A 25200-nucleotide genomic window follows, 5' to 3' on the forward strand; every position below is an offset into this window, starting at 1 on the left:
CTTTGCTATTTATCATATTATTATTATTATATTTATTACTATTATTTTTAGACAGGGTCTCACTATATAGCACTGGCTAACCTGGAACTCACTAGGATCAGGCTGTCCTCAAACTCATAGACATCAACCTGCCTCTGCCTCCTGAGTTCTGGGATTAAAGGCATGCACCACCACTCCCAGCTGTAGAAACATATCAGGGCTGTTTATCAGATAATGAAGAAAGAACTTGGTAGGAAAATAGGGAAAGTAGCAAGGATTGACCTATATATGAACATAAATTAGACAAAAGAGCTGGGTGTGGTTCCACACATCTGTAATCCATTATTCCATGAGACAGGAGGTTCTTGAGTTTAAGGGCAGCCTGGGCTATGTAGTCAGACCCTACCTAAAATTACCTAAATAAATAAGACAATGAAAAATGACAAGAGCACATGAAAACTTATGGAAATGTTTCAGACATGTTAGCCCTGACGTGAAGCCAACAACTTGATGGACGAAACTGTGAAACTAGGTCTCTCTTTATGAGTGAAGGATGACTAAGATCTGAGTCAGCAGCTCAGCTGGAAGGGAGGGAGGCATGGGGCCATCGTGGGTAAATCCCAAGTAGAAATACAGTCCCTGGAGAGACAGGAAGACAAAAGAGAGGGCGAGGGAGGAGAGGAGGGCATGCCCACCACCTGCAGGTGTAAGGGGACCAGGAGACATGGAGAGGGTCAACGGTGACGGGTAAGACAGAAGCGGGTTTATGTCTCATCATACAGGGATGTGAAAATTAGAGCAGCAGAAAGAAGGAAATGATGGGAGTTTCTCATGAACATATTGTGAGCGACTTGCACCAGGTGGTTTTGTTAAAGTGGGATGGTTCAAAGTGTGAAAACACACAACAGGAACCTTGCAGATGAAACTACGATATAGAGAGCACAGACTAAAGATGCAAAGTGAGGAATAGGACCAGTGTGGAGGAGGGGAGACAGAATGCAAAAGCGGTTTGCTACACACACACACATACACACACACACACACACTGCCTTAAATACCCCAGATCCTCTGAGCTCAGCTCCAAAGCTGCTTCCTGGGGTTTGAAGACGGCTCAGTCAATAAAGTGTTTGAGGTGCAAACATGCGGATCCAAGTTCGATTCCCAGAGCCCTTGTGAAAAGCGGCACATGTCTATAATCCCAGTTCTGGGGAGCGAGAAATAGGGGGATCCCTGTGGCTTACTGGTCAGCCAGTCTAGCCTAATTGGTAAGCCCCAAGACCAGTGACAGACCCTGTCTCAACAAATAAGTGCCTGAGAAAAAACACCTATGACTGACTTCTGCCCTCTACATGTACACACACACTCACACACATACACACGTGCATCCCCCACATGAACCCTCCTTAGAGCTGCTTTTAGGAAGGTTCAGTATCATCAGCATCCAAGCCCAGAACACTCTACCCACTGTCCCTGACTTTACAACACGTTTAGGGGTTCTCTAGAATTCTTTTCGTCTCCAGTTGTCTCCTCTGTGCTGAAGTGTCCCTTCCTATGACAGCAGCTGAGCCTTCTCTCTGACACATGATGCTAATCTTGTGACACTGTGTTTGTAGTTAGGATTTGTTGATTCATTAGACTTTGGAGGACTTAAAATTATTTTTAATTTTATGTGTCTGAGTGTATTGCCTGCATATATGTAAGTGCACCTGTGTCATGTAGTACCCACAGAGGTCAGAAGAGGGCATCTAATCCCCTGGAACTGGAGTTATGGGTGGTTGTTAACTACCATGTGGGTGCTGAGACCCTAACCTGGGTTCTCTGCAAGAGCAGCCAGTGCTGTTAACCACTGAGCCATCTCTCCATTCCGACTTGGAGGACTTTATGTTGTGTGAAGTTGTGAGTCAAGTTTTCTGCTTTCCAAGTCTGACTGACATAGGGAAATTACATGCCATGATGGTAACCCTGGGTCTGATGGCAGAGATTTCTGCCCATGAACTCCTGGTGACTGAGTCTGTGCCTTAAATACCCCAGATCCTCTGAGCTCAGCTCCAAAGCTGCTTCCTGGGGTTTGAAGACGGCTCAGTCAATAAAGTGTTTGAGGTGCAAACATGCGGATCCAAGTTCGATTCCCAGAGCCCTTGTGAAAAGCGGCACATGTCTATAATCCCAGTTCTGGGGAGCGAGAAATAGGGGGATCCCTGTGGCTTACTGGTCAGCCAGTCTAGCCTAATTGGTAAGCCCCAAGACCAGTGACAGACCCTGTCTCAACAAATAAGTGCCTGAGAAAAAACACCTATGACTGACTTCTGCCCTCTACATGTACACACACACTCACACACATACACACGTGCATCCCCCACATGAACCCTCCTTAGAGCTGCTTTTAGGAAGGTTCAGTATCATCAGCATCCAAGCCCAGAACACTCTACCCACTGTCCCTGACTTTACAACACGTTTAGGGGTTCTCTAGAATTCTTTTCGTCTCCAGTTGTCTCCTCTGTGCTGAAGTGTCCCTTCCTATGACAGCAGCTGAGCCTTCTCTCTGACACATGATGCTAATCTTGTGACACTGTGTTTGTAGTTAGGATTTGTTGATTCATTAGACTTTGGAGGACTTAAAATTATTTTTAATTTTATGTGTCTGAGTGTATTGCCTGCATATATGTAAGTGCACCTGTGTCATGTAGTACCCACAGAGGTCAGAAGAGGGCATCTAATCCCCTGGAACTGGAGTTATGGGTGGTTGTTAACTACCATGTGGGTGCTGAGACCCTAACCTGGGTTCTCTGCAAGAGCAGCCAGTGCTGTTAACCACTGAGCCATCTCTCCATTCCGACTTGGAGGACTTTATGTTGTGTGAAGTTGTGAGTCAAGTTTTCTGCTTTCCAAGTCTGACTGACATAGGGAAATTACATGCCATGATGGTAACCCTGGGTCTGATGGCAGAGATTTCTGCCCATGAACTCCTGGTGACTGAGTCTGGTTAGGGAGCGAGGACATGAGTTTGACCTCAGCAGGTCATGGAGGATCAGGGCATGGTCTGTGCCCAGCCCATTCTGCCCCTACATGTTTATGGTGAGGGCAGACATGGTAGTCAGACTTGATGTACATGCTTATTTCAACAGTGACAGAATGCTGCATTTGGGGACAGCAGCTAGTGGCTTTTGAAAAATAATATGAAATATTAGATTAATTTGAAGCTATATTATTACTATGACATGAGGAAATTCACATTTTCTCCTTTTTTCCATTAATTTTAATTCCTTTTTTATATAAGAAAAATGTAGTCAACTTTCATAGGTCTCTTGGCTCTTGGCATTTGTCTTCACTTGTGTGGCACTATTGCTTTCTCTGTGTGTTGGTATATGAATTGTATCACTAGTGACAATCAACTCTACTAGTCAGTTTTCCATGGAACAGATTTTACACAAGTCGAAGAGAATGATAAAAGGAACTCAGGGCTCCAGTGGCCTGTTTGATTCTTCAGCAAGGCAAAGCCCTAGTCAATGATTGCATTTTCCTGAGTGAAAATGTTCTGCCTTTCCCTATGATAATGTCTGATTGTTTTTTCTCCCTAACTCCCAGTATTTTTATATCTATCATTCTCCAAGTCCTGGCTCCCCAAGATTGTTCTCTGGAAATGTTCTTCCAATGTTTATCCATTCTTCCCAGGGGCCAGCCATTCCCTAGTCAGTGGAGGGTGGTGCCTGTGGAATTCAGATCTCTGTTTTTCCAGTTTGAACCAGAGGCATAATTCTGGAGGCCTGGCATTCGGGAGGCATGTGTATGGTTGATGGTCAGCGCAGGAAAACAGATGGCACCTTCGTTTTCAGGACATGGAGTGGCTGAAGTGCACATCAACTCCCAGCAGCTATAGTTGTCTGCAGAATATCTGCACAAAATCAACCTAGTCAAAATTCCACTATGGATGGGAGGGGTGCTCATGTAGCTCAAACCCAGCTGAAAAGCTATTGGCAATTGATGGTTGCTGAGAGGAGAATCATTCTTCTTTAAACTTGAGCCACTGGCAGATTTCCTGTGGTCTAGTGGATATCCCTGTACTAATGCACATATGAGGAGAACTGATGGCACCTCCCTCTTTATGAAAAAATCAGAAAAGAAGGACAAGTAAGAGCCATAGGAGGAGAAGGAGGAAGAAGAAGAGGAGGAGGAGGAGGAGGAGAGAAGAGAGAAGAGAGAAGAGAGAAGAGAGAGAGGCAGGGGGGTCAAGAGCCCAGCCTGTGATCTCCTTGATCCTTTAATTTCCTCTCTTGTTGGAAAGGAGGGGACTGGGAAGCTCCTTGACAGAGCCTACAACAGGCCCGGGTGGAGTAGAGAATAGATCTTGAAGAGCGAATGGAAGACACGATTTCACAGGACTGGAAGAGACTTTGAGGAGGCTAGGGGTGTAGCCCCTCAGTCTCCAGCACCTCATAACATCAGGTGGGGTAGCATGCATTTAATTCCAGAACTCTGGTGGGAGGAGGATCAGAAGTTCAAGGTCATCCTTAACTACACATGAAGTTTGAGGCCAGCCAGGGCTACATGAGACCCTGTCTCAGAAAGCAAATAATTTAAAAAGAAAGACTGCAAAAGGCTCTGAGAACAGTCCATTTCTCTACTTCATAGACAAGAAATAGAGCCACAGGTTTGTTCATGACAGAACTGGAGTGGGGCATAAACCCTCCCACCCTCAGCTCTGTGCCTTCTGCCCATGTAGTAACTTGGGAGGAAGATAAAAGAAGAGGAGCGAGGGACATTGGAGGGTCAAGTTTGAACTTACGATGGATGCTCCGATAGGGGCTCAGCTGCATCCGATGTCAGAGGAATTTAAGTGGGTTTAGAATGAATTATGATTGAACATGTGATTAATGAATGTGTATTGATTGGAATAATAAAGGCAGCATTTGATTAGAGAATGTTTGTTTGCCTTTAGTCTTGGTCTGATAATCAGTCAGCTCAAACAGTAGTTTTTGTTCCCTTTTGATTCTAGCCTGGCCCTGGGGCTCTTTGACATGTAGTCCCAGAGTTTAATTATAAACCTAGGCTCTGTTGTGAAGATCAAGTCATGTTTGGGTGCCATGTTTTATCACAGGCAAAAAGAAAAGGCGTAATTTGTACATGCACATAAACACTCATCTAGACACTGAGTTACACACACACACACACACACACACACACACACATACATATACATTTTCAAATAACTCCCCCCCCACTCCCAGATATATAGATAATTACCAACAAAGACTATTCGCCTTGGGCTGATTCCTACATAATACCAAGAAGTCAGAAACAGTATTGATGATTATAGTATTTCCCCTTCAGTTAAAGTCTTTGGGAAACAAGAGCCCTAGAAGAGTAGGGCTGGGGGTGGTATCTTGATATTGCTATTGCTCATTCACACGAGTCATGAACAAGCATCTATCGAGCCCCCATTATATGTCACTTTGCTAACTACCAGGGATGTGGAAAGGAGACGAAGCCCATGCCTCATTTCATCATGGTTGGCAGGAAAGCTTAGTGAGAACTGAGTCCTACGGTTCCTGTATTCCCATCTCTTTTCCTATTCTAATTGTGCCTGAACATATGGCTCTCAAATATAATAGGACTATTTGGATGTATCTGGAGTTCCTATATTAAGTGAAAATTGGTGGCTGTTTAGTGACAGGTGAGGGGAAGAACGAGCAGTTGCTGGCTAACTCTTAGCTCTAAAATCTATTTTAAATATGGTTTATATTAGATATCAGATTGTTACTTACAGACTTCGAAACAACCTGTCTCTAAGGTCAGTAGAAATTGCAGTCATGTTAGAACAGAAGGCCGAGGGAAGAAGCACTTTGACTCCTTCCTAAGTAATTTGAATCAGAAGAAGCTCCTTATCTGCCTCTGAACAGAGTATATTCACATTCAATGAATAAATATCAGGTACCTGCTATTTGCTGGATGCTTTCAAGTAAATTGTTTAATATTCACAATGACTATGTGAGGGGAGGATAAGCCCTATTTTATAAGCAGGAAAATGACGTCCAAGTGATTTAAGTTCCTTTTTTCCCTCTTACCCAAAGATAAGTAAGTGTCCAAGCCAAGTTTCAATACCAGCTCTTTGAACTTCAGACCGTTGTTCTTTTCCTTCATCATGTCATAAAACCCTTGAAATATTTTCTATTTTGGTTATAGCAATTAAATTTCTCATTGATGCTCAAGAAGTAAAGAAAGAAGGGATCTATTATCAAGGTGGCAAGACAAATCTTCCATCTGTGCGAATCGGGAAGGAGAGAGAGATGGTTAATGCTCAGCTCTCTATCTCCTTTCCCTTTTTAAAATTCAGCATAGGACCCCAGCCCATGGGTTGTGATTATCTACATTTAGTGTGGGCCTTCCATTCTCTGTTGAACCTCTCTGGATGCATCCTCATAGACATGTTCAAGGGTGTGTCTCCTGGGTGATTTCAGAGCCACTCACACTGACATTGACGATGAACCATCACAATTCTTTCCATTTCCTGATATTTTCTACTCATCTGTCAATAGTATTTGGTGGGTCCTCCAACACACTCTGTTAGAACTCTTAACACATGACAGTGATTTCCTATTTGTCTGTCACAACTTCTTAAAGACTGGATCCCTTTTAGTGCTGGGTATCCTCGGGCCAAGAAAATTATTAACACTCACCAAATAATGCCAGTTTTCAGAGTAATTCTGATAACCACATTAGCTTACCTTTTACAGATGGAGTTGAAGATTAGAGAGCTAAGAAAAAAAAAGATCCAAGATTACATAGCAAGCTAAAGACTGGCACTGGATAGATGGTTTAGTTGGTAGTGTTTGCTAGAAAACATGGGCACCTGAGTTCAGATCCCCAGCACCCATGTAAAAATCAGGGTATGGTGATGTGTGTTAGCCATCCCAGCACTGGAGAGGCGGAGACCTGTGGGTCCGTGGAGCTTGCTGGCTGGTCAGCCTAGCTAAATTAGTAAGCTACAGGTTTATTAAGAGACCTGTCTTCAAAAATAAGGCATAGAGCAGCTGAGGAAGGCACTTGACATTGACTTCTGGCCTCCATATGCACATATACACATGTGCAGACACTCATGGATATATGTACACACAAGAATAGAGGCTATACACCTGTCCAATGTGGTGATTTTTGTTTTTTCTCGGAAGAGGTTTTGTTGATGGTTATAGTGGCTTGGAATGAGCTCAGCGTATATAAACAGGCCTTCTCAACACCAACATTTACAATTTAGTTTAGCTCAGGCTGTTTGTAGCTTAGAACATTATTCTCTGGAAGATGCCTTTGGGTTGAGTGGTCCATCTCCCACCTCTACTCTCTCTTTCAATATTCTCAAATTCCTTCTCAGTCGAGATTTTCCTGCCATTCTGCTTTTTGGTATCTCTTTTCGTCCTCTCATTACTTTCCTTACCTACCTCCTCTCCTAAGAGTTGGGAACAAGTCAGTAATTTTTATTAACACTTGAAAACGATATTTCTCTGTTAAACCAATACACACAATTGCCCTAATCCACTGCCAAATGGTAATAATAAGAATCAGGTTTCAAAAGGTTTAGATTTCAGTGAGGCTGCCCACACTGTCCTTGGAGGCATCTAAATTAATTATAATTATGAACCAACTGTGTGCAGATGTTAGAGAAACTTTGAAAAATTTTGTTCTCTGCTCTTGTAGAATATTAGAAGAAGAAGAAAAAAATCAGCCATAAGTGGTTGCTGGTGGTGATGATACAACTGATCATCTGTGTTTGTCTTACAAATTTCCATTAAAATGTACATATATAACATGATGCTTGGGTGATGGGAGGATTGAAACATTTTTGTTCAGGAAGCAGGATAAAGCTCAGATAGAAAACTCTGGGTTTGGCTCTGGAACTGCAGAACGGAAAAGGAGCTTGGTGGTCAGATGAGTTCATGAAATGAAAACAAGAAGGTGCTTACTCGGGAGAAAAGGAAGGCCTTAGCAGAAGCAGCTCCACCAACAAAGTCAGAACCATTCCGGCTGGTGGAAGAGGTGGGCAGCTTCTCGCAGGGCATCTGAAGAGCTGGTAGTTCTGGGAGGTTGAGGGCACCCTCACCTGAATTATGAGGGGGATTTGATGGTTTACTTTCCGAGCTAATGGTCTGGGTAGCTGTTCTTGCATCTTTTCCCTGGCCTCTCTCTCGCTTGCCCTTCTCTAATACACACTTCCCCAGAAACAACTCGACTTAGGATCTGCTTTCTGTGGTTTTCTAGTTCCATCATTTGTGGTTTCTGTGACATGTTGATGTGCATTCCCCACAGGAGTACACTTACGTAAGTATGTAATTCAGCAGGACAAAGGAGTCTGTTTATTGCTATGCAGGCCACCCAGTTTCAGAACAGGGTTGGCATGTTTGTAAAGACATGATTTCAGAGGGGCCAGTTTCAGCAGCTGCCTACCCTCTCCAGCTTCTCACCCTGTTTCTTTCTGAAGAAAGAGCAGGAGCCAGGGAGTTCAGAATCTCTGAAAGAGGAATGGATGGTGGGATCCTTTGAGAAGGAAGAGTTAAACAGAACACAGACATAGAGGCCAAGTTCAGAGCCAACCAGCATCAAAGGTTGGCCCCTTTTATGTCTTATTTGTATGGATTTAGATGGTACCTAGTAGTTATAAAACCCTAAGTACATTAAACTTTTTATTCGTTGTTATTGTGTGTGTTTATGTGTGGTGTGTGGATACATACATGCTATGGCACATATGAGGAGGTGAAGGGATTTTTGGGACTCAGAGCTTTTTATATCATGGGTTTGGGGATCAAACAGAGATCATCATACTTGCACAGCAAGCACTTTCACCTTTTGAGTCATCTTGCCCTTAAGGACATTTTGGAGATTGAAACAGGGTTCTCAAACATGCAAAATGTGTGGAGACCTTTGTATATCACCTGCTGGAAGTAGATATAGGTCTTGTTTTTTCTAACGGCATCAGACGGAGAAGGCTCACCATCTGTGCTGCCCACATTGCCTGCTTCAGATGGCTGCTGAATACAACTGTTACCTAAGCTGAGCATTCTGACCCCAGAACCCATCTCTGGTTGAATATCTGCCCTGGTCAATCATGCATACATAGGTATGGATATGAAACCGTATATATGTTGCTTGTTTTTGAGACAGTTTCATGTAGCCCAGGCTGGCTTCAAACTTGCTATATAGCTGGAAGATGGCCCGAACTTCTGGTCCTTCTGTCACATCTTCCCACTACTAGATTACAGCCATGTGTCATTATGCCCAGGTTATATACTCTTGGGTGTTGAAATGAGGACTTTGTGCTTTCAAGGAAAACGCTCTGCCAACTGAACCATACCCCCAACGCTCTGGTCCTGGGTATTTAAATTTTGTAAAAAGTATTACTTAAAACCCCCAAAGTGACTTGGAACTTAAAATTTTAAAAATATGTCAGTGAGAAAATTATTTTGGTTCTGTTTTACAGACAGTTGAATCATACTTCTGGTTCATGGCTCACTTGTATTATTGGTTCAGATAAGGATGTCTTCCTCCCCTTCCTGGAATAATTTTGAAATTTTCTCTGTAGAAGTTTTGTTAGGACTTTGAAAAAAAATAAATTCTTAACTAGTGTACAGTTGTCTTTGTTTATGAATATTGTATTTTCTAGTTGATTGTAAGAAAAGTATTGATTTTGTCTAAGAGGGCATTTATCTACAAGCCTTGCTTGGCTCATATTAATTGAAATGATTCTTACAGTCCATTGAATTTTCTATGTAGATAATTGTGTTCTTTATGTAATACCATTTTCCTTCTTTTCTTCCCTTTCTTTGAAATGTATGTTCATGGTACTAATGTGGCATCGATGATTATAGACAAGTGCTCTGCCACTGAGCTACAACCCTAGTTCCTTAAACATTTTTATTTTGGAAACAGTCACACTAAGTCTCTTAGGCTAGCCTTTGACCTTACTAAGCAGCCCTGACTAGCCCTGAACTTGCAATCCTCCTGCCTCAGCCTCCCCTGTACTGCTAGACCCTACTACAATTTTTGTTTTCCTAACTTAATTTTATTTATCAGGATTTCCCGTAGCACTAATAAAGGCATCCTTGTATCTTCTGAGTGTCCAGGGAAACAGGATCATAAGTTTTCAGTATGTAACTTTTTTATTTTATTTTATTTTTTTTTATCTTTTTGAGACAGGGTCTCCCTGTAGCTGCAGCTGGCCTGGAACTCACAGAGATCTGCCTGCCTCACAAGTGCTGGGACTAAAGGCATGTGCCACCACGCCCGGCTTTAGTATGTAGCTTTATCAGGTGGTGAAGATTTGGGATCTATTTTCTATCACCAAAGACTTTCCTTGGTTTAAATGTTTTCCCTTCTGATACAGACATGTGTTACAATCCATACAATGTGTTTTCTTCACTGTTTTGAGATTGCTCATGTATTTATATCTCCTTTGGTCCTTTAACATATGAATTATTTTATTTAATCCATAGTCCAAAGTTAAGCCATTCTCTATTCTTGCTATAAACCACATTGATCATTGTTGTTAATATTATTTAAAATGTTTTTAATTCATTATTTTTTATTTTATGTGTATGCATGTATTTCTTGCATGTAGGTAAGTGCACCCATGTTGTGCAATGCCCACGGAGAACAGAAGAGGCTGTCAGATCCTCTGGAACTGGAGCTACGGACAGTTGTTAGGTGCTTATGTGGGTGCTAGGATTCGAACCTGAGGCTTCTGTAAGGACAGTCAGTGTTCCCTACCACTGAGTCATCTCTCCAGCCCTGTTAATATTATTGTTATTTAGAAATAAACTGTGTTTGGGGGCTGGAGAGATAGCTCAGTGGTTAAGAGCACTGGCTGCTCTTAAAGAGGACCTGGGTTCGATTCCCAGGACTCACATGACAGCTAACAACTGTCTGTAATTCCAGTGTCAGGGGATCCGATGTCCTCTTCTGGCCTCCTCAGACACTGCACAACACGGGTACACTTACATATATGCAGGCAATACACTTATACACATAAAATAAAAATAATAAAATATTAAAAAATAAAAATATGCTGTTTTTGTTAGCTAATATTTTATTTTTGCCTTTGCGTTCTTCAGTGAAGGGAGCCTATTACCATTTTGTTAGGTCTGAACCTGTTTTACATCTTTTTATTTGGATGAGGGTGGGGCAGGGCAGGGTGGTGAGGTTGGAAACAAGAGAATTAGGATAAAGGAATGTGAGGTTTTGGTATATTGAGGTTGGGGGGAATCCCCAAACCTGTTTACTATGTTTAATAGTTATTTTACTCAAATTTTCTACATTCTTTTGTCCCTCTTTCCCTATCTGATATTTTTATTAGATATTATTCATTAAATTTAAGATCAACCAGTTGTCATAATATAGTTTCATTATTTTTCAATTTCTGTCTTATATGTCGTTATGTTTGAAAATATATATTTCATTTGCATCTTCTCTTAGATTATTCATTTCAAGACTTTACCATTGTTATTTAAAAGATCGGTTTTGGTTTGGTTGTTTGTCCTATTTACTGTGTTTCATTCGTTTCTTCATTATTTTCTTCCCTCTTAGAACTGGCTCTCTTAAGTGTTCAACAAGTGCAGCATTAGTTAGAATTAGTGATATTTTATTGTTTTCTCAGAAATGTGTTAAAGGTATAGTTTTCTCTATAAACTGTTCGTTTTACCCTATACATTTTGATATTTAGGTTTACCCTATCCATTTTGATATTTAGCATTTTTCTTGATATCGTGTTAAATGATTTTTTTCATTTCCTTTTTCCCTCTTTAACCTTAGTTATTTAATAATCATGTTTCTTTTTTATTATCTTTATTTTACGTATACAAGTATTGCCTACATGTAAGTGCACTCATGTCATGCAATGCCTGCAGATATCAGAAGGGGGCGCTGGATCTCATGGAACTGTAGTTACAGATGATTGTTAGCTGCCATGTGGGTCCTGGGAATTGAATCCCTGTCCTCTGCAAGGGTAGTCAGTGCTCTTAACCACTGAGCCTTTTCTCCAACCCAATCATAAGTTTCTTAAGAAGGTCTTGAATAAATGACATTTTAAAAATATATTTTAAAAATAAAGTCTTAAAACTTTAAAACTAAAATCTTTAAATTTTATTTATAACAAGCACATTATAAAAAGACATTTTCATTTTAATTCCGTAGGATTTTAATTGTATATTGTTGTAGATTTAGTATAGAGGCTGGAGAGATGGCTCAGAGGTTAAGAGCAGGTACTATTCATTCAGAAGACCCAAGTTCAATTCCAAGCACCATGTCAGGCAGCTCATAATGCCCGTAACACCAGTTCCAAGGGGGATCCAATGCCTCTATGTGCACATACCCACACAGTATACACACACACACACACACACACACACACACATACACGCACACACACACAATTAAAAATAATGAACATGAAATTTTGAAAACTAATGTATATTCCCTTATGCATTTATAGATAGCTGAATTAATTCAAGTTTTTAATTCATGCTTTAAAAAATACTTTGTCTTAGTTAATACAATCTTTTGTCTGTTGAATTTGTGTTTTTCCCCCATGGAAATTTTAGCTGTTTTCTAAACATCAAACTTGTATTTTTAGATTCACGTGCTTATAATTTTGGTGTCATCTGGGTACCAGTGTGTGGTGTCCATTATCTCTTTCAACGTTTTCATCTGTATTTTGTCTTGATATTAGAATTTTGATACTCTCACATTGCCCTTCAAAAAGATTACACTCAACATGTTACACATTTCACTTGACTTCGACTGTACTGAATGCCTTGCTTTCCGAGCTCTCTCGTGTGGCATATTGTAAAGTTTATGTGTTGTTGCTGTCTCTCTCTATTGGTAGCTTGGGAAACTGGGCCCCTGAAGTGTGGGTCTGGTACTATTTTTACTAGACAAAGTCTCACTGTGTAGGCCAAGCTGGACTCAAACCTGTACTCTTTCTGCCTCACACTCCTAGGTACTGGGATTACAAGCTTGCCACCATGTCTGGCTAAATCTCACACCTTCAATCACAAGTTTTTTTTTGCCTGTGGTATTCCAATCTCAGTCTCCTAATTGAGTCACTCTAGGTAACATTCTGAATGTGGTGTGGGACTTCAGATTTTTTCATGAAATTGCATTTCTTGCTTCTTGTTGGAGTTAACTCAGGACTCAGTTTTCTCTAAGGAAAGAGTTGGCCCATCTCAACTGGATGCATGTTCCTTAAAGTCAGCTGTGGACGTGTAGACTATTTCCTGTTATAGCCATCCTGCTGGTTAAAGCCTGAAGATGCACAGCTGAAGCCTTCTGGTTGGGTCATCCAGGCGGTGTGCTGCAGAGGCAGAGGGTATCCTGTTGCCTTCTTGCTGATTCTGTTTGCATCTCTTTATCCTGATCCTCAGTACTGGCCTTGGCCTAAATGGATCCTAAATTCAGCTACATGATTGGGGAGCTGTCAGTAGAGTCTGCTGTTACTCTGAGGACATTATGTGACATCTTTTTCAGGAAGTTCTATCTGGAGAGAACTGATGTCTCTTGCCCCCTGTGCAGTTCCTCTTAACATTCCCCTCAGCCTCTGTCTGACATTCACTCACCCCCACCTCCCACTTGCTCACTTTGTGCTGTCATAAATAGCTAGGCTCCTTGAACAGCTTCTGAGAGCTTAAATGTAACATCCTTTGCATCTGTGGAATATTTTATGTTCATCAAAGACACTTCCATATACACATTATCATTTGATCTTCACAAAATCTTCTAGGTATGTAGGTTAGGTATATCATTCTGGTTTTACCAATGATAAAACAGATGACAGCAATTAAGTGGCTTTCTCATCCTAATGCACTTCATTAATGTGAGACTCGTTTAAATCCCACGTTAGTAATATCCATCCATCCATTCATTCATTTTATCTCACCTGTACTAAAAGGTACTCCCAGAATGAGTTGGTCAAATGTGGATATGAAATTTAATACTATCCTTGGCTATATGATCTTAGCTGTGTGGTTAACCTCTCAGATCACTTTTCTCATTTGTAATAGATGGAGAATTATGACTTATGATATCTCTATAAGAATCAAATGCATGAAAATATGCCAATTGTAGCATCTGGCACACAGTAGGTTGAACTATTTGAAATACAAAATGATCCTATATCACAGTTCTATATATGGTCTTACCTAATAGTAGAAAACCAATATGGCTGTAACTTGAGCTTTTCCTGTTTATTGATCATGAGGCAGCGCTGTGTCCCAGGAATATAAAGACAAGATACTCCTTATGGCTCTGTACTTTATCTTACACAGTGGTCCTGAAGAATATAGCCTGTGTTTGTGGCATCCTTAGCACCAAAAATAATGTGTGCGGTTGGGACATAGCTCGGCAGTGGAACACTTGACTACCATGTGCGAGGCCCTGGGTTTGATCCCTACCAGCTGGGGAAAAGATAGAAATGGGGGACAAACATTGTCTCCAAGATAGTCAGAGCTCAATAAATGATTGCTGGACTGAAAATGTCTCTCTTTATAAGAAAGTTATCCATTGGTTAAGATAGGCAGTTATACACACATAAAGCTATTACAAGTATTAGGTGGACGTGCACAGGCTTTAGTGAAAAGACAAAGGGAGCACTGCCAGTTCTCCTGGGGAGGGTGAAGCACAGGAGAGGAGTGCAAAGACCAGGTGCATCCAGAGTAGTTGTGGTCTGTCTGCAGAAAGGAACAACACCATTTATCTTGGACTGTATGCGTTCTCTCAACTGCCCCTTCTACTGTCTGAAATTGAGTTTGTATTCAAAGTAGCCTCTTTGTCTGTCTCCCAATACCTCTGTTACTGATAACTCCCATAATGTATTGCTTTGTAAAATGCTTTGCTCTATCCTGAGTATAAAAGAGATGCTCGGTAAAACCAGATCCTATTCTTTGAATGTCACCAGTAGCCATTGCATAACACAATATAATATATTGTGTGAGAAGAAATAGAGGCACACAAGAGATATTTTGAAGAGCGCAAATAAAGCCTTAAAGTGGGAGAGCACAGAGTGCATTAAAGTTAATAAACTGTCATGGCAGAGAAGACCACTTTTAAGCATAAAGGAATCTAATTTAAGGACTTGTAACTGTAGCATTAGAATCCCGCTGGAATCAAGTGAACTGTTAGTTTTGCCAAATTCTAAATCTTTGGGTTCTTTTTGAGAAGCAACCCTTGGAATTGAACAGACATTTTATTTGTATTTTGTCCTCAGTTCTTAGACACAGTAAATCCAAGTATCCTTCATTAAATGTTCAGTGATGCTCAGGTCTCTATATCTTTTTGTTTTTCCTTAAACTCTGGAAAGAGGTACTCAGGCCCTAGTAGACCATCTATAGCTCATCATCCTGGGCTTTGAGGGCCCATGGAGTCATTCCTTGTTTCCACAGAAACAGGGAGACCAGAAAGCTGTCAGGAGTGTACTTTGCCCAGGTGGGAACCACTGAGCTACTCGCAGTATTATAGAGAAGCAAGGCCATCAATACAGGTCTCCTCCTTGGCAGTGTTGAAGGATGACTACAACAGCAAGGGTTCCAGAGGTTTCCTGCCAAGAACTGGATTGGATTTTGTGCTTCCTCAGCCACAGAATGTCCCCAATATCACACTCCTGACTCACTAATGCCCTTTGTGGTCAGTCGAATGAGCTTGAATACTTTCTGATCTTTCTTTGTTCAATTCCTTCATTATCAGTTATTTTCTTTTTACTAGCCAACTCTCCAATTTTTAGGTCCCTGTTATTTCCCTCTTTTTGTCAAATAAGCAGGAGAGATTAAACCACATTTTTATGTCCGATAGAAAGATGAGAATCTCTGCTTCTAGATTTGGGTACAGCTTGTAGGTTATTTCTCTTGGTGAGAACAATGCCATATTAACCTGTCGGTATTCTGGTATCATAGCACCATTGACTTTGGAGGATTATGTAACTGTTTTGTGCTTCAGTTTCTCAACCTGAGAAATGGGAATAAAACGTCTAATTTATAGAGAATCTATGGGGAGCAGAGATGCTGCATATGTGCAAAATGCCTACCAGTGCACATTGTATAAAAATGCATAATATAGGACCATGTAATACATAGGTTGGACCCATTCTAACAAAATAAGAGGAGCTCTGATAAGTGATGAGAAACAAAGACAAACACTGAAGCTTATATTCTGTGTCCTTAGTCTGCTGCCTGTGTAAGGTTTAGGAGCCCATGTGGAAACTAAAAGGGAGGGGTTGTTTATAGGAAAAAGGTGGTGAGTTATATGCAAATGTATGTAGTCTTAGTCTGTCATTTCAGTAAGTTACTGCTACAGGATGCCATTAGAAATAAAATAGATGGGCTAGAGAGAGAGCTCAGCAGTTTGGAGCACTGGCTGCTCTTGCAGAAGGCCTGGGTTTCAATGCCCAGCACCCACATGGTGGCTAACAACTGTCCATAACTCCAGTTCCAAGGGATTCGATGCCCTCTTCTGACCTCTACAGGGATTGCATGGCATGGATGCACTTACATGCATGCAGGCAATACACTAATATACATAAAATATTTAAAAATACAACTGTCTTCGATGGTGGCTCTAGGATGATTTAACTATGAGTAGGATTTGCTTGTTACCATAGTTGATGCATAAACAGATCAGAGTAATACTGCTCCTTGAAATATGGTAATTAATGATGTGAAAAAGCAGTGTATAGTGAGATAGGATACAAATTAGAATACAAAAATCAGAAGATTGGGTTCAAGATTGCTTCATTTGGGGTTGGAGAGATGGCTCAGCTGTTAGTAGCCCTTGATGCCCTTGCAGAAGATTCGAGCCTGGTTCCCAGCACCCACACCAGACAGTCAACAACTACCTATAACTCTAGTTCCAGGGGATCTCATGCCCCCTTTAGGCCTCTGCAGCCACCTGCATTCATGTGGCATGTGGCATGTGGCATGTGGCATACAGTCATACAGAAACACATGTACACAAAGAAAAGTAACAGACTCTTTAACAGAGAGAGATTGACTTTCTGGGTTCACAGTCTTGCACAGGTTACTTAACTTCCTTGGGTCTTGGTGTCAACATTTATAAAATGGAGATACTAATACTTGTCTTAATTTTTTTTTCTCTACTGGGTTATTGTAAGGATCAGTTAAAGTTACTGCCCATGAATTGCTTGTTCTCTGAATTAATGTTAAGAGACAGATCCCTAAAAGGGGCAAACATGAAACCCAGGCAAAAAGAATGTGGGTGCCTGTGCCTAGAGCTTGCTGGATTCTCTTTATCCAGGCCATGATTTGTGTTTGTGGCCAGTCTTTTCTGAGCCCCTTTCAATGCTCACTTGGCATGGCTTCTGCCAAGAACAGCTGAGGGTGGGCTGTAACCAGAGTGCCAGGGGTCCCCGGCAACAGCAGATCCCTTCTGCAGTTTCCAGTGTGTGTGCACTTGGTCTGACCACCTGCTCCACTCCGAATCTCTTCTGGCTTGTCTCTATTTGCTACAGATGGCTACTGCAGTAGCATCTTTTCTTGTCTTGCTCAAAGATTTCTGAGGTTTTTGAAAGTTTCTTTTTCTCTCATTCTACTGAGAAGACACCAGAGTTAAGAAACTGGGCTAGTAGAAAGAAGTTGGAGCTCATGATCAGTAAAAGGAAATAAGACCCCTAACTCCCCACCATTCGGACTCTTCAAAGACCTGTTATGTAGCCTGGGTCAAATTTTAACCATCCTCTCTTTGCGTTTTCAGGGAGTCGACGAGTTGAAGATGAAGCCCAGAGCAGAGTGCTGTTCTCCCAAGTTCTGGTTGGTGTTGGCCGTCCTGGCAGTATCGGGCAGCAGGGCTCGTTCTCAGAAGAGCCCCCCCAGCATTGGTATCGCTGTTATTCTTGTGGGCACTTCAGACGAGGTGGCCATAAAAGACGCCCACGAGAAAGATGACTTCCACCATCTCTCAGTAGTGCCCCGGGTGGAGCTGGTAGCCATGAATGAAACCGACCCAAAGAGCATCATCACCCGTATCTGTGATCTCATGTCTGACCGGAAGATCCAGGGGGTGGTGTTTGCTGATGACACAGATCAGGAAGCCATCGCCCAGATCCTCGATTTCATTTCCGCTCAGACTCTCACCCCTATCCTGGGCATCCACGGGGGCTCATCTATGATAATGGCTGACAAGGTAAAAAGGATTGCTCTAAGGAGCAAATAATGTAATGCTTTTAAGGTTAGAGATGGAAGTTCATCAGGGTACATCGAGTGAGTGAGCAGACAGGAACTAGTCAAATTATTTGCAGATGAAAGTGGGAAAAGGTTGCTGGTATGTAGAAGCTTCTAGAGTTTAGAACAGGTTTATGTGCCCATTTACAATGGGCTTACTCAAATAACTAAGAGATGTAGAAGCTTAGAGCCCTGGTAGATTTTTTTTTTTTTTTTTGGTTTGTTTCCAAATAGGTATATGAAAAGGTCCTTCAATGCTCTAAGGCATCTTTATTCTTCCATGATAATATATGTTCTCCATATTGGTTTCAAGAATTGAAAAAGAAAATTTCCCTGAGACAATTTCTTTCCATAAAACCGAAATGTCATAGGAACGGAAGGTATCCACTTGAATTCCAGGGTCTGCACATTCACATGGACTTTAATCCCCAGAATCATAACAACTCTGTTTTCTCCATGATAGATTTGAAGACAGTGGTTTTAATATTGGTTATACATTAGAGTCACTGGAGAGCTCTCAGCACTGATTTCTGTCTCACCCCCAGAGGATCTGGTTATCAGCCAGGTCATCTACCTGAGGAGCTTCTCAAGTGATTCTAATGCACAGTTAAAAAGCTGAGATCCATTGCTTTAAAGCCTCAAACATTTCCAGCATTCATGTTAGATTAATTGTCTAATGACAGACAATTCTCATTTGACATCGGTGCTTAGTCTTTCATTGTAGACATGTTTTGATTTGGGATTTTAAAGTCACTTTTAGTTTTCAGTTATTTCTCCTTGCTTTGTTGATTAGTGGTCATTGTTTAGGTTCTATACTTCTCAGACCTGTTCTTTGCAGCCATTTGTGTCTCAGACTGTGTCTCATTTGTGTCACTTGACCACAATAAGTGCCACCTTTGTCATTTTTTATCACATTGGATTTTTAGAATCATCTCTATCTCCATTGTCATCTTAAATTTGTTATCACTTCCAAAACTGCCTTGAGTTTTCTACTTAAAAGGCATGCTGTGGGGTCAAAAATGTTTGTAATGCCTTTGAACCCCTCTTCCCACACAGCCACCACAAGCACACTTCTTGACCAGTTGAGAACCACCACAGCACAGGGGTTTAGCAGAAATTAACTCATGTGATCACTATCATCATCTGTTGGTGGCAGAAAGGATAACTAACTTCTCCTTCAGCTTCCTTTACTTCTATCAAGAAAGGTCAGGTTGAAAGAAGTAAGCTGAGACACTTCAGTATCACAGGAGAAAATTACTCCTGCATTTCCAAGGCCACAGATACAAATGTCAGAAAACACGCTGGTATGTGTATCCCATGCTAGGCAGTGGAGTGAATGAAAATGGAACAAAAAAGGTCCAACTGTGGCAAAACCCACTGTTTGCTTTGGTTAGACATTTAAAAATACTGCTTTCCTTACTAAATTATATTTTGTTTTATGCATGGTGTTATAAGGTTTCGATATTGCATGGAAAGACTCTTGGTACAGTTAAAAGCCACATTTTAAAATCATAAATAAGTGCATGTTCTTTTTGTGAGCATAACAGATAAAAATGATTTTTGTTGTTGATTATTTGAGTTATTGAAAATCTATGTTATTTTCTCCAAGTAGGGAGGGGGGTTATGAACAAGGCGATGGGGTGCACCCTTCCGATATGTCTTCCAGATTCTCAGTGCAAATACAAAACTATGAGCTGAGAGGCAGCCCAGGTGGAGATTGGGTTCTCATACTCCCTGGTGAACCCTGGGTGCTCTGAGCGCATTTACCATAGGCTAGGTTGTCAGTGTTTTCATGCATTATTTTATTTAATATTGCTGAGCTAAGTGGCATTGTTTAATCTCTCTTACAGATGGGGAAACCAAAGCCCGAGAGATTAAATAGCACATCCAAAGTGATTTATAAGAAGTGGCAGCCACACTCTAATCTTGCTGGCCAACTGTGTGCTCTATTGCCCCACAAGAAAGGGAGCAGACAAGGGAAGAGTTCATAAACCTTCTAACCTGCTCTTTTTTCTCTTTTCTATGGCATTGTGGGAGATGTTATCTGACAGGAAGTAGTTCATCACTTGATTCAATGTCAGACACACAGGCGGCTCATTACAAGAGACAATTAACAAAAATGAGTGCCCTGTAGTTCCACAAAGAACCTACTGGTGACTGGCAGAATTGACCTGGTACAGTGGATCTTCTGGGTCACCACGAGATTGCCACTCTGGTCACGTCTCTTTTTCCTGTCTCCATGGCTACTGCAAACCCCATCTTACCTATTTGTCTCTCCATTAGTAAAAGGAGGTGGACAGTGATAGTTCAGAAAATGTCCTAAAATAATCTAAATAATCTCAGAATGGGTTTTGACCCAAAGGCAGGAAGAAGGAAGAAGTAGAAGTCTTAGTAGCCAGAATGTTGGAGGCTCGGTCACTGGGGATTTGATAGTGGCTGCAGAGGTGGCTGTCTCAGGGCCAGAGTCACTAAGAAGATAGAGCAATTCCCAGAAGCTATGATGAGGAATGTTCATAGGCTCAGGGGATCTGCAAGAATGCAAGCAAAGAGCTCCCCAGTCATAGGGAGAGAAGTTTTGGCCTCAGTATCTGAGGCCACATTTGTTTGTTTTTGAATAGAAGTATACCACGACCGCATATTGTACATGGAAAATGGGGACACATGACTTGATAACTATGAATCGATAGTGGGTCCTCAGGACAAAGGATGTGAAAATGGAAATGATGGCATATGGCGTCTGTGTTTAAGATTTTCAAGCTGACTGTGGAGTGATAGAGAAGCCTTCCATTTTCCTCACCCTTCTAGGAGATAAGTAATTGCCATACTGTTTAGTAATTTCCTTTTGGCTTCTTAGAATGTAAGTGCTAAGTCCCTGTATTAGAGGAGTTTTGGATGCTTGAAAGGTGCTACTGTGATAAAGACTTCTGATAAAGTAGCTCTGCACTCCAGCATGTGGTTAGATAGTATACGGGTCAGTTTTGCATATGCTAATTAACAAAACATTAATTAGTGTTCTGCTTTTTCAATGACGCAAATGCACTTTCTGCTATGGCAGAACTGCTAGGAGCTCAGAAATTAGAGTCAGAGCTGGTTTCAACCACCACATCCCGGATGTGGGACTCTGCACCACTCTCCGGCTTGCTGCCATCAACCTCGGTTTCCTTGGTTATACCTTGAGAAAAATAATACATCCATTATTGGGTTGTTGAGGGTTAAATGAGATAATATGTAACCTGTACCGTATTGTGTCCCACATAAAACTGAAGAAGAAAACTCAAGAGAAAAACAAAACAAAACAAACAAACAAAAAAACACCTGGGAAGGTGCTCTGAACAATGGTGCTAGAATCTCCGCCTTGTCTCATCCAGGAAGTTGAGATTCATTAAAGTATGGAAGCCTGCCTTGGCCAAAAGAGGCACATTTAGTTAAAAAACTTTAGCTATTGGAGAACGGAGAAGCCCTACTAACAGACTATTGAAAATAGTAATGGGGAATGTTTAAACATGTACGAGGTGCTCTTTGGCTGTTCCTCACCTGAGAATAAAGAACCTATTTTATTTAGTCTTGTTTTTGTTCTTCCTGACATCCTGGGTTTGGGACACCTATCTGAAACTTCATGACAAACTCATAAACTAAAGCTAGATGCATTTCCATTTCTTTGTAGAAGCATTCTCTGTTGATTGAAACCTTTCTTGGATTTTCACATTTTAGCTCAGAGATGTTAAGTAACCAATCCAGACTATCACAGTTCTCCATGAGCAGTGGGGCTGGGATGCAATTTCCCAGAAATACATGTTTTTAAACCCATGTTTTCTGTGTACAATTTTACATCATAAGACACTGAATTAAGAATTATAAGTCCCAAATTTTAATCTCCATTCTAATGAGCTTTGGAAATTTAAGCAATCAGATCACTTAAGTGATATGAAGCTCAGTAGACAGCTTGTAGGATATAAATTGTTTTCATCCTACCAAATTTACATCATTTTCAAGATAAAAAGAAAATATGTGGAAAATGTCGGAATGGTACCGTGCAAACAGACACTTTAGGTTAGGAAATCAGAGAGCATGGATAAGGACCACTGGAGTCCCTGAAAATTATTCTGTCACTGGCATCAGAGACAATGAAAATGGCTTGGGTAGAAGATGGGGCACCAGACTGAAAGATGGAGTTGACAGAAAGATCGGGCAAGAGAAAGTGAGACCTGATACCTAGAGCTGCATGAGGGTCAGGGTCTGGAGGTAGAAGGGTTAGTCCGAGTGAAGGACCAAGGCTGTAACATGTGCCCTTGCCTTCTCACTGAAGGTCACGCACATCTTTACTGTAGTCTCAGTTGCTATGATTTTTTTTCCTTTCTAAATGGTGGGGTTGGAAAGTGATGCTTTGAGGACTACTCTCATTTTTGTGTGTGTGCATAAAGCCATTTTGGAATGTAATGGGTTAGGACGGTGGCACCTCCTCTTTTTTATCCTCTTCTCCCACTAAATTCTCCTTAAGGTGGTAGCAATTCATCTGGAGAGAGAACAGATGAGCTCACAATGTTTGCCATTCATTTGCTCATGTGGATTTCCATAGCCAGCACCATTCTGAAACCAAGATGGCCACATGCTGTGCATACTTTTTCCCTTCCTATATCTTTTCTTTAATTTCTGGTGTCTCTCAGTTTTTCACCTTGCTTTTGGAGCACACTCTGGAATTGCAGCAGTCCTTGGATGAGATTTCAGGTGCAGAGGTAGGAAGCAAGGGGAAAGACACTATATTAACTGTGTGCCTGGCATCACGTTTTGTAAGCATTTTATTTTCACACAATTCTATGAGGTAAGTGGTAGCATGTCCTTTCTCTTGGTGGGAAAACCAAATGGGACTGTTTAGATACTTTGGTCAAAGTCCAGTAGCTAGAAGAATTGTGGGACTGGATTCTGAAAACTCTTCCCCACCTCAGACACTGAGGAAGGAGGGAAGAAGCCAGGATAGAATTGCCTACCTGGAGTTTCCCTTTCTTCTTCCTTCAGCTATACTTTGGAAAGATGGGCAAGTGGTTCTCTTTGAGGTACTGGCAACTTCAGGGATATAGCCCTCAGCCCCGTGCAGATTCTAGATCTTTCTATCTTCCTCTGTGGAGTGTGCTTCTGGTTGACCTGTACATCCTTTCTTTTTAAAATCAGGCTTTAAAGAGACTAGCAGTTGACATCCAGGAAGTTTTACTGCTTGTAAAAACTGAAGAGCTAAGCATTCACAGAATAAAGGTGCTCAGTGTCCTAGAAAGCCACTCATGAGTGTCACGTTTTCCATCTTTCAGGAAAGTGACTGTGTGTCTTTAGAAAGAGTGGTAGACCATGGAGAGAGTGCTGGCTTTGGAGCTAGAAGACTTGGGCTGTGTTCATTTCCAGCCTTTTGACCTTGATTGTTTGATTTCAAACTTGGTGACTTTCAAGACTTCCAACTGGAGACAAAGGACACATGGTTCACACCAACTTCTGTCACTTCCTTAGACAAAAGTAATTTCTTATGTATTCTAAATCCATATGCTTATATTTACATACAAGTGTACCTCTCACCACTAATTAAGCTCCTTTTTGTAACAGACAGAGACTATTACGAAGTTCCACAACTGGCCATACTCAGAAAAATGAGTATCTGTAAGGTGGCCGGCCCTAAGTGACACATCTACGATGCAATCTCTACACCGAGGGCTCAGGGAACAACACAGAAGAGAGGGTGGAAAGAATGTAAGAGCCAGAGGGACAAGATACCTGCTGCTTGTTAATGCATTCTGGACATGAGAGGGAAGCTTCACTAATGAAATCTCCACAGTAAAGTAGTCTAACAAGATCTTCATAAACCAGTTGACATGCCAAATGGATAGGGGAGATTTCACAGGGTCACACCTTAAAATGAAGAGCTATAGGCAATCAATGGATGCTGATAGAAGGAGAATCCATTTTCTCCAGGGACTATCTCCCTGAGAAGTTTTTAAATTTCAAGTGGGTAGCCTTAAACACAGGTACACAGGACACCATTAAATTGTCTCTGTGCATTATACACACACACACAAACATATTAATATATATATGATCACAGAAAAAAATAAATTAAGAGGGAGTTGGGGAGACATGGAAGTAGTTGGAGGGGGACTTGGAGGGATGGAAATAATGTAGATGTAATATTCATGTATGAAAATCTCAAAAATAAATAGAAAAAACCATACTTGGTTCACAGTGATTAGTAAGCCTTGTGAATCAAGGAACACGATGCTTACTAAAAATCAGGCCTTTTCGTGTGCACCATCATGTATTTTCACACATCAAACCCTTCCTAAATCTTTGAAGAAAATGGGATTCTCATATTCTTTATTAACAGAAAAATAAGCATTTAGGCCATTTGTTTCCTTCATTGGAGCCCTGGTGGCTGAGCCCTAGCTCGTGTACTGTCTCTATAGTGATACATTTTCTGGTTTTGACGTGGTCAGAACTTACTGAGATTTTTCAAAGCAGACATGTACAATAGATGATGCATGTAGTCGGTAAACAGGTACACATAGGAAATATTAGTGAAGATAGGTCAATTGCACAGGAAAAAATGCAGCAGGATAAAAGTCTTTCGAATTCATGGTTGGACATAGAAGAAAAAGTCAATTATTAGATGGGTAAAATATTAAAGGTACCAGGTAAGAAGTAGCTTTATGTTACAGACTCGGGAGGACAGAGAACTTACTAAATGGCACTAGCCAGTTTTTGGTAGATTGCACTAATATTGTTAAACATTTTTTAAAAATTATGATTTGTAGACCAAGTGTATGTTTTTATTTCCCTTTCTGAGACTTTCATGATCCTGTCTTTGTGCATTGTTTTTAGATTTTATATATATATATATACACATATACATATATATGGTTATATTCACCCCACATTACCCTCTGCATCACCTTTTCTTTCTTCTTCCCAACTAGTCTCTCAGTGACAACACCACTGAAGAAAATTGTCCCCACCATCCTCTACCCCAATAACCATTAATAGTCAA

The 25200-nt window shown here is 41.1% G+C and overlaps 1 protein-coding gene across 1 annotated transcript in view; it reads left to right on the plus strand.

Moving 5' to 3' along the window:
* Positions 1 to 25200, plus strand: part of Grin2b (glutamate ionotropic receptor NMDA type subunit 2B) — a 500196-nt gene that overhangs the window by 89172 nt on the left and 385824 nt on the right. Inside the window, exon 2 of the mRNA XM_029565662.1 lies at positions 17713 to 18141. Coding sequence (XP_029421522.1) covers positions 17713 to 18141 — 429 coding nt within the window. The remainder of the gene's footprint in view (positions 1 to 17712; positions 18142 to 25200) is intronic.

Source organism: Nannospalax galili, unplaced genomic scaffold, assembly GCF_000622305.1.
Source record: "Nannospalax galili isolate Female #2095 unplaced genomic scaffold, S.galili_v1.0 scaffold210, whole genome shotgun sequence".
NCBI classification, from domain to species: Eukaryota; Metazoa; Chordata; class Mammalia; order Rodentia; family Spalacidae; genus Nannospalax; species Nannospalax galili.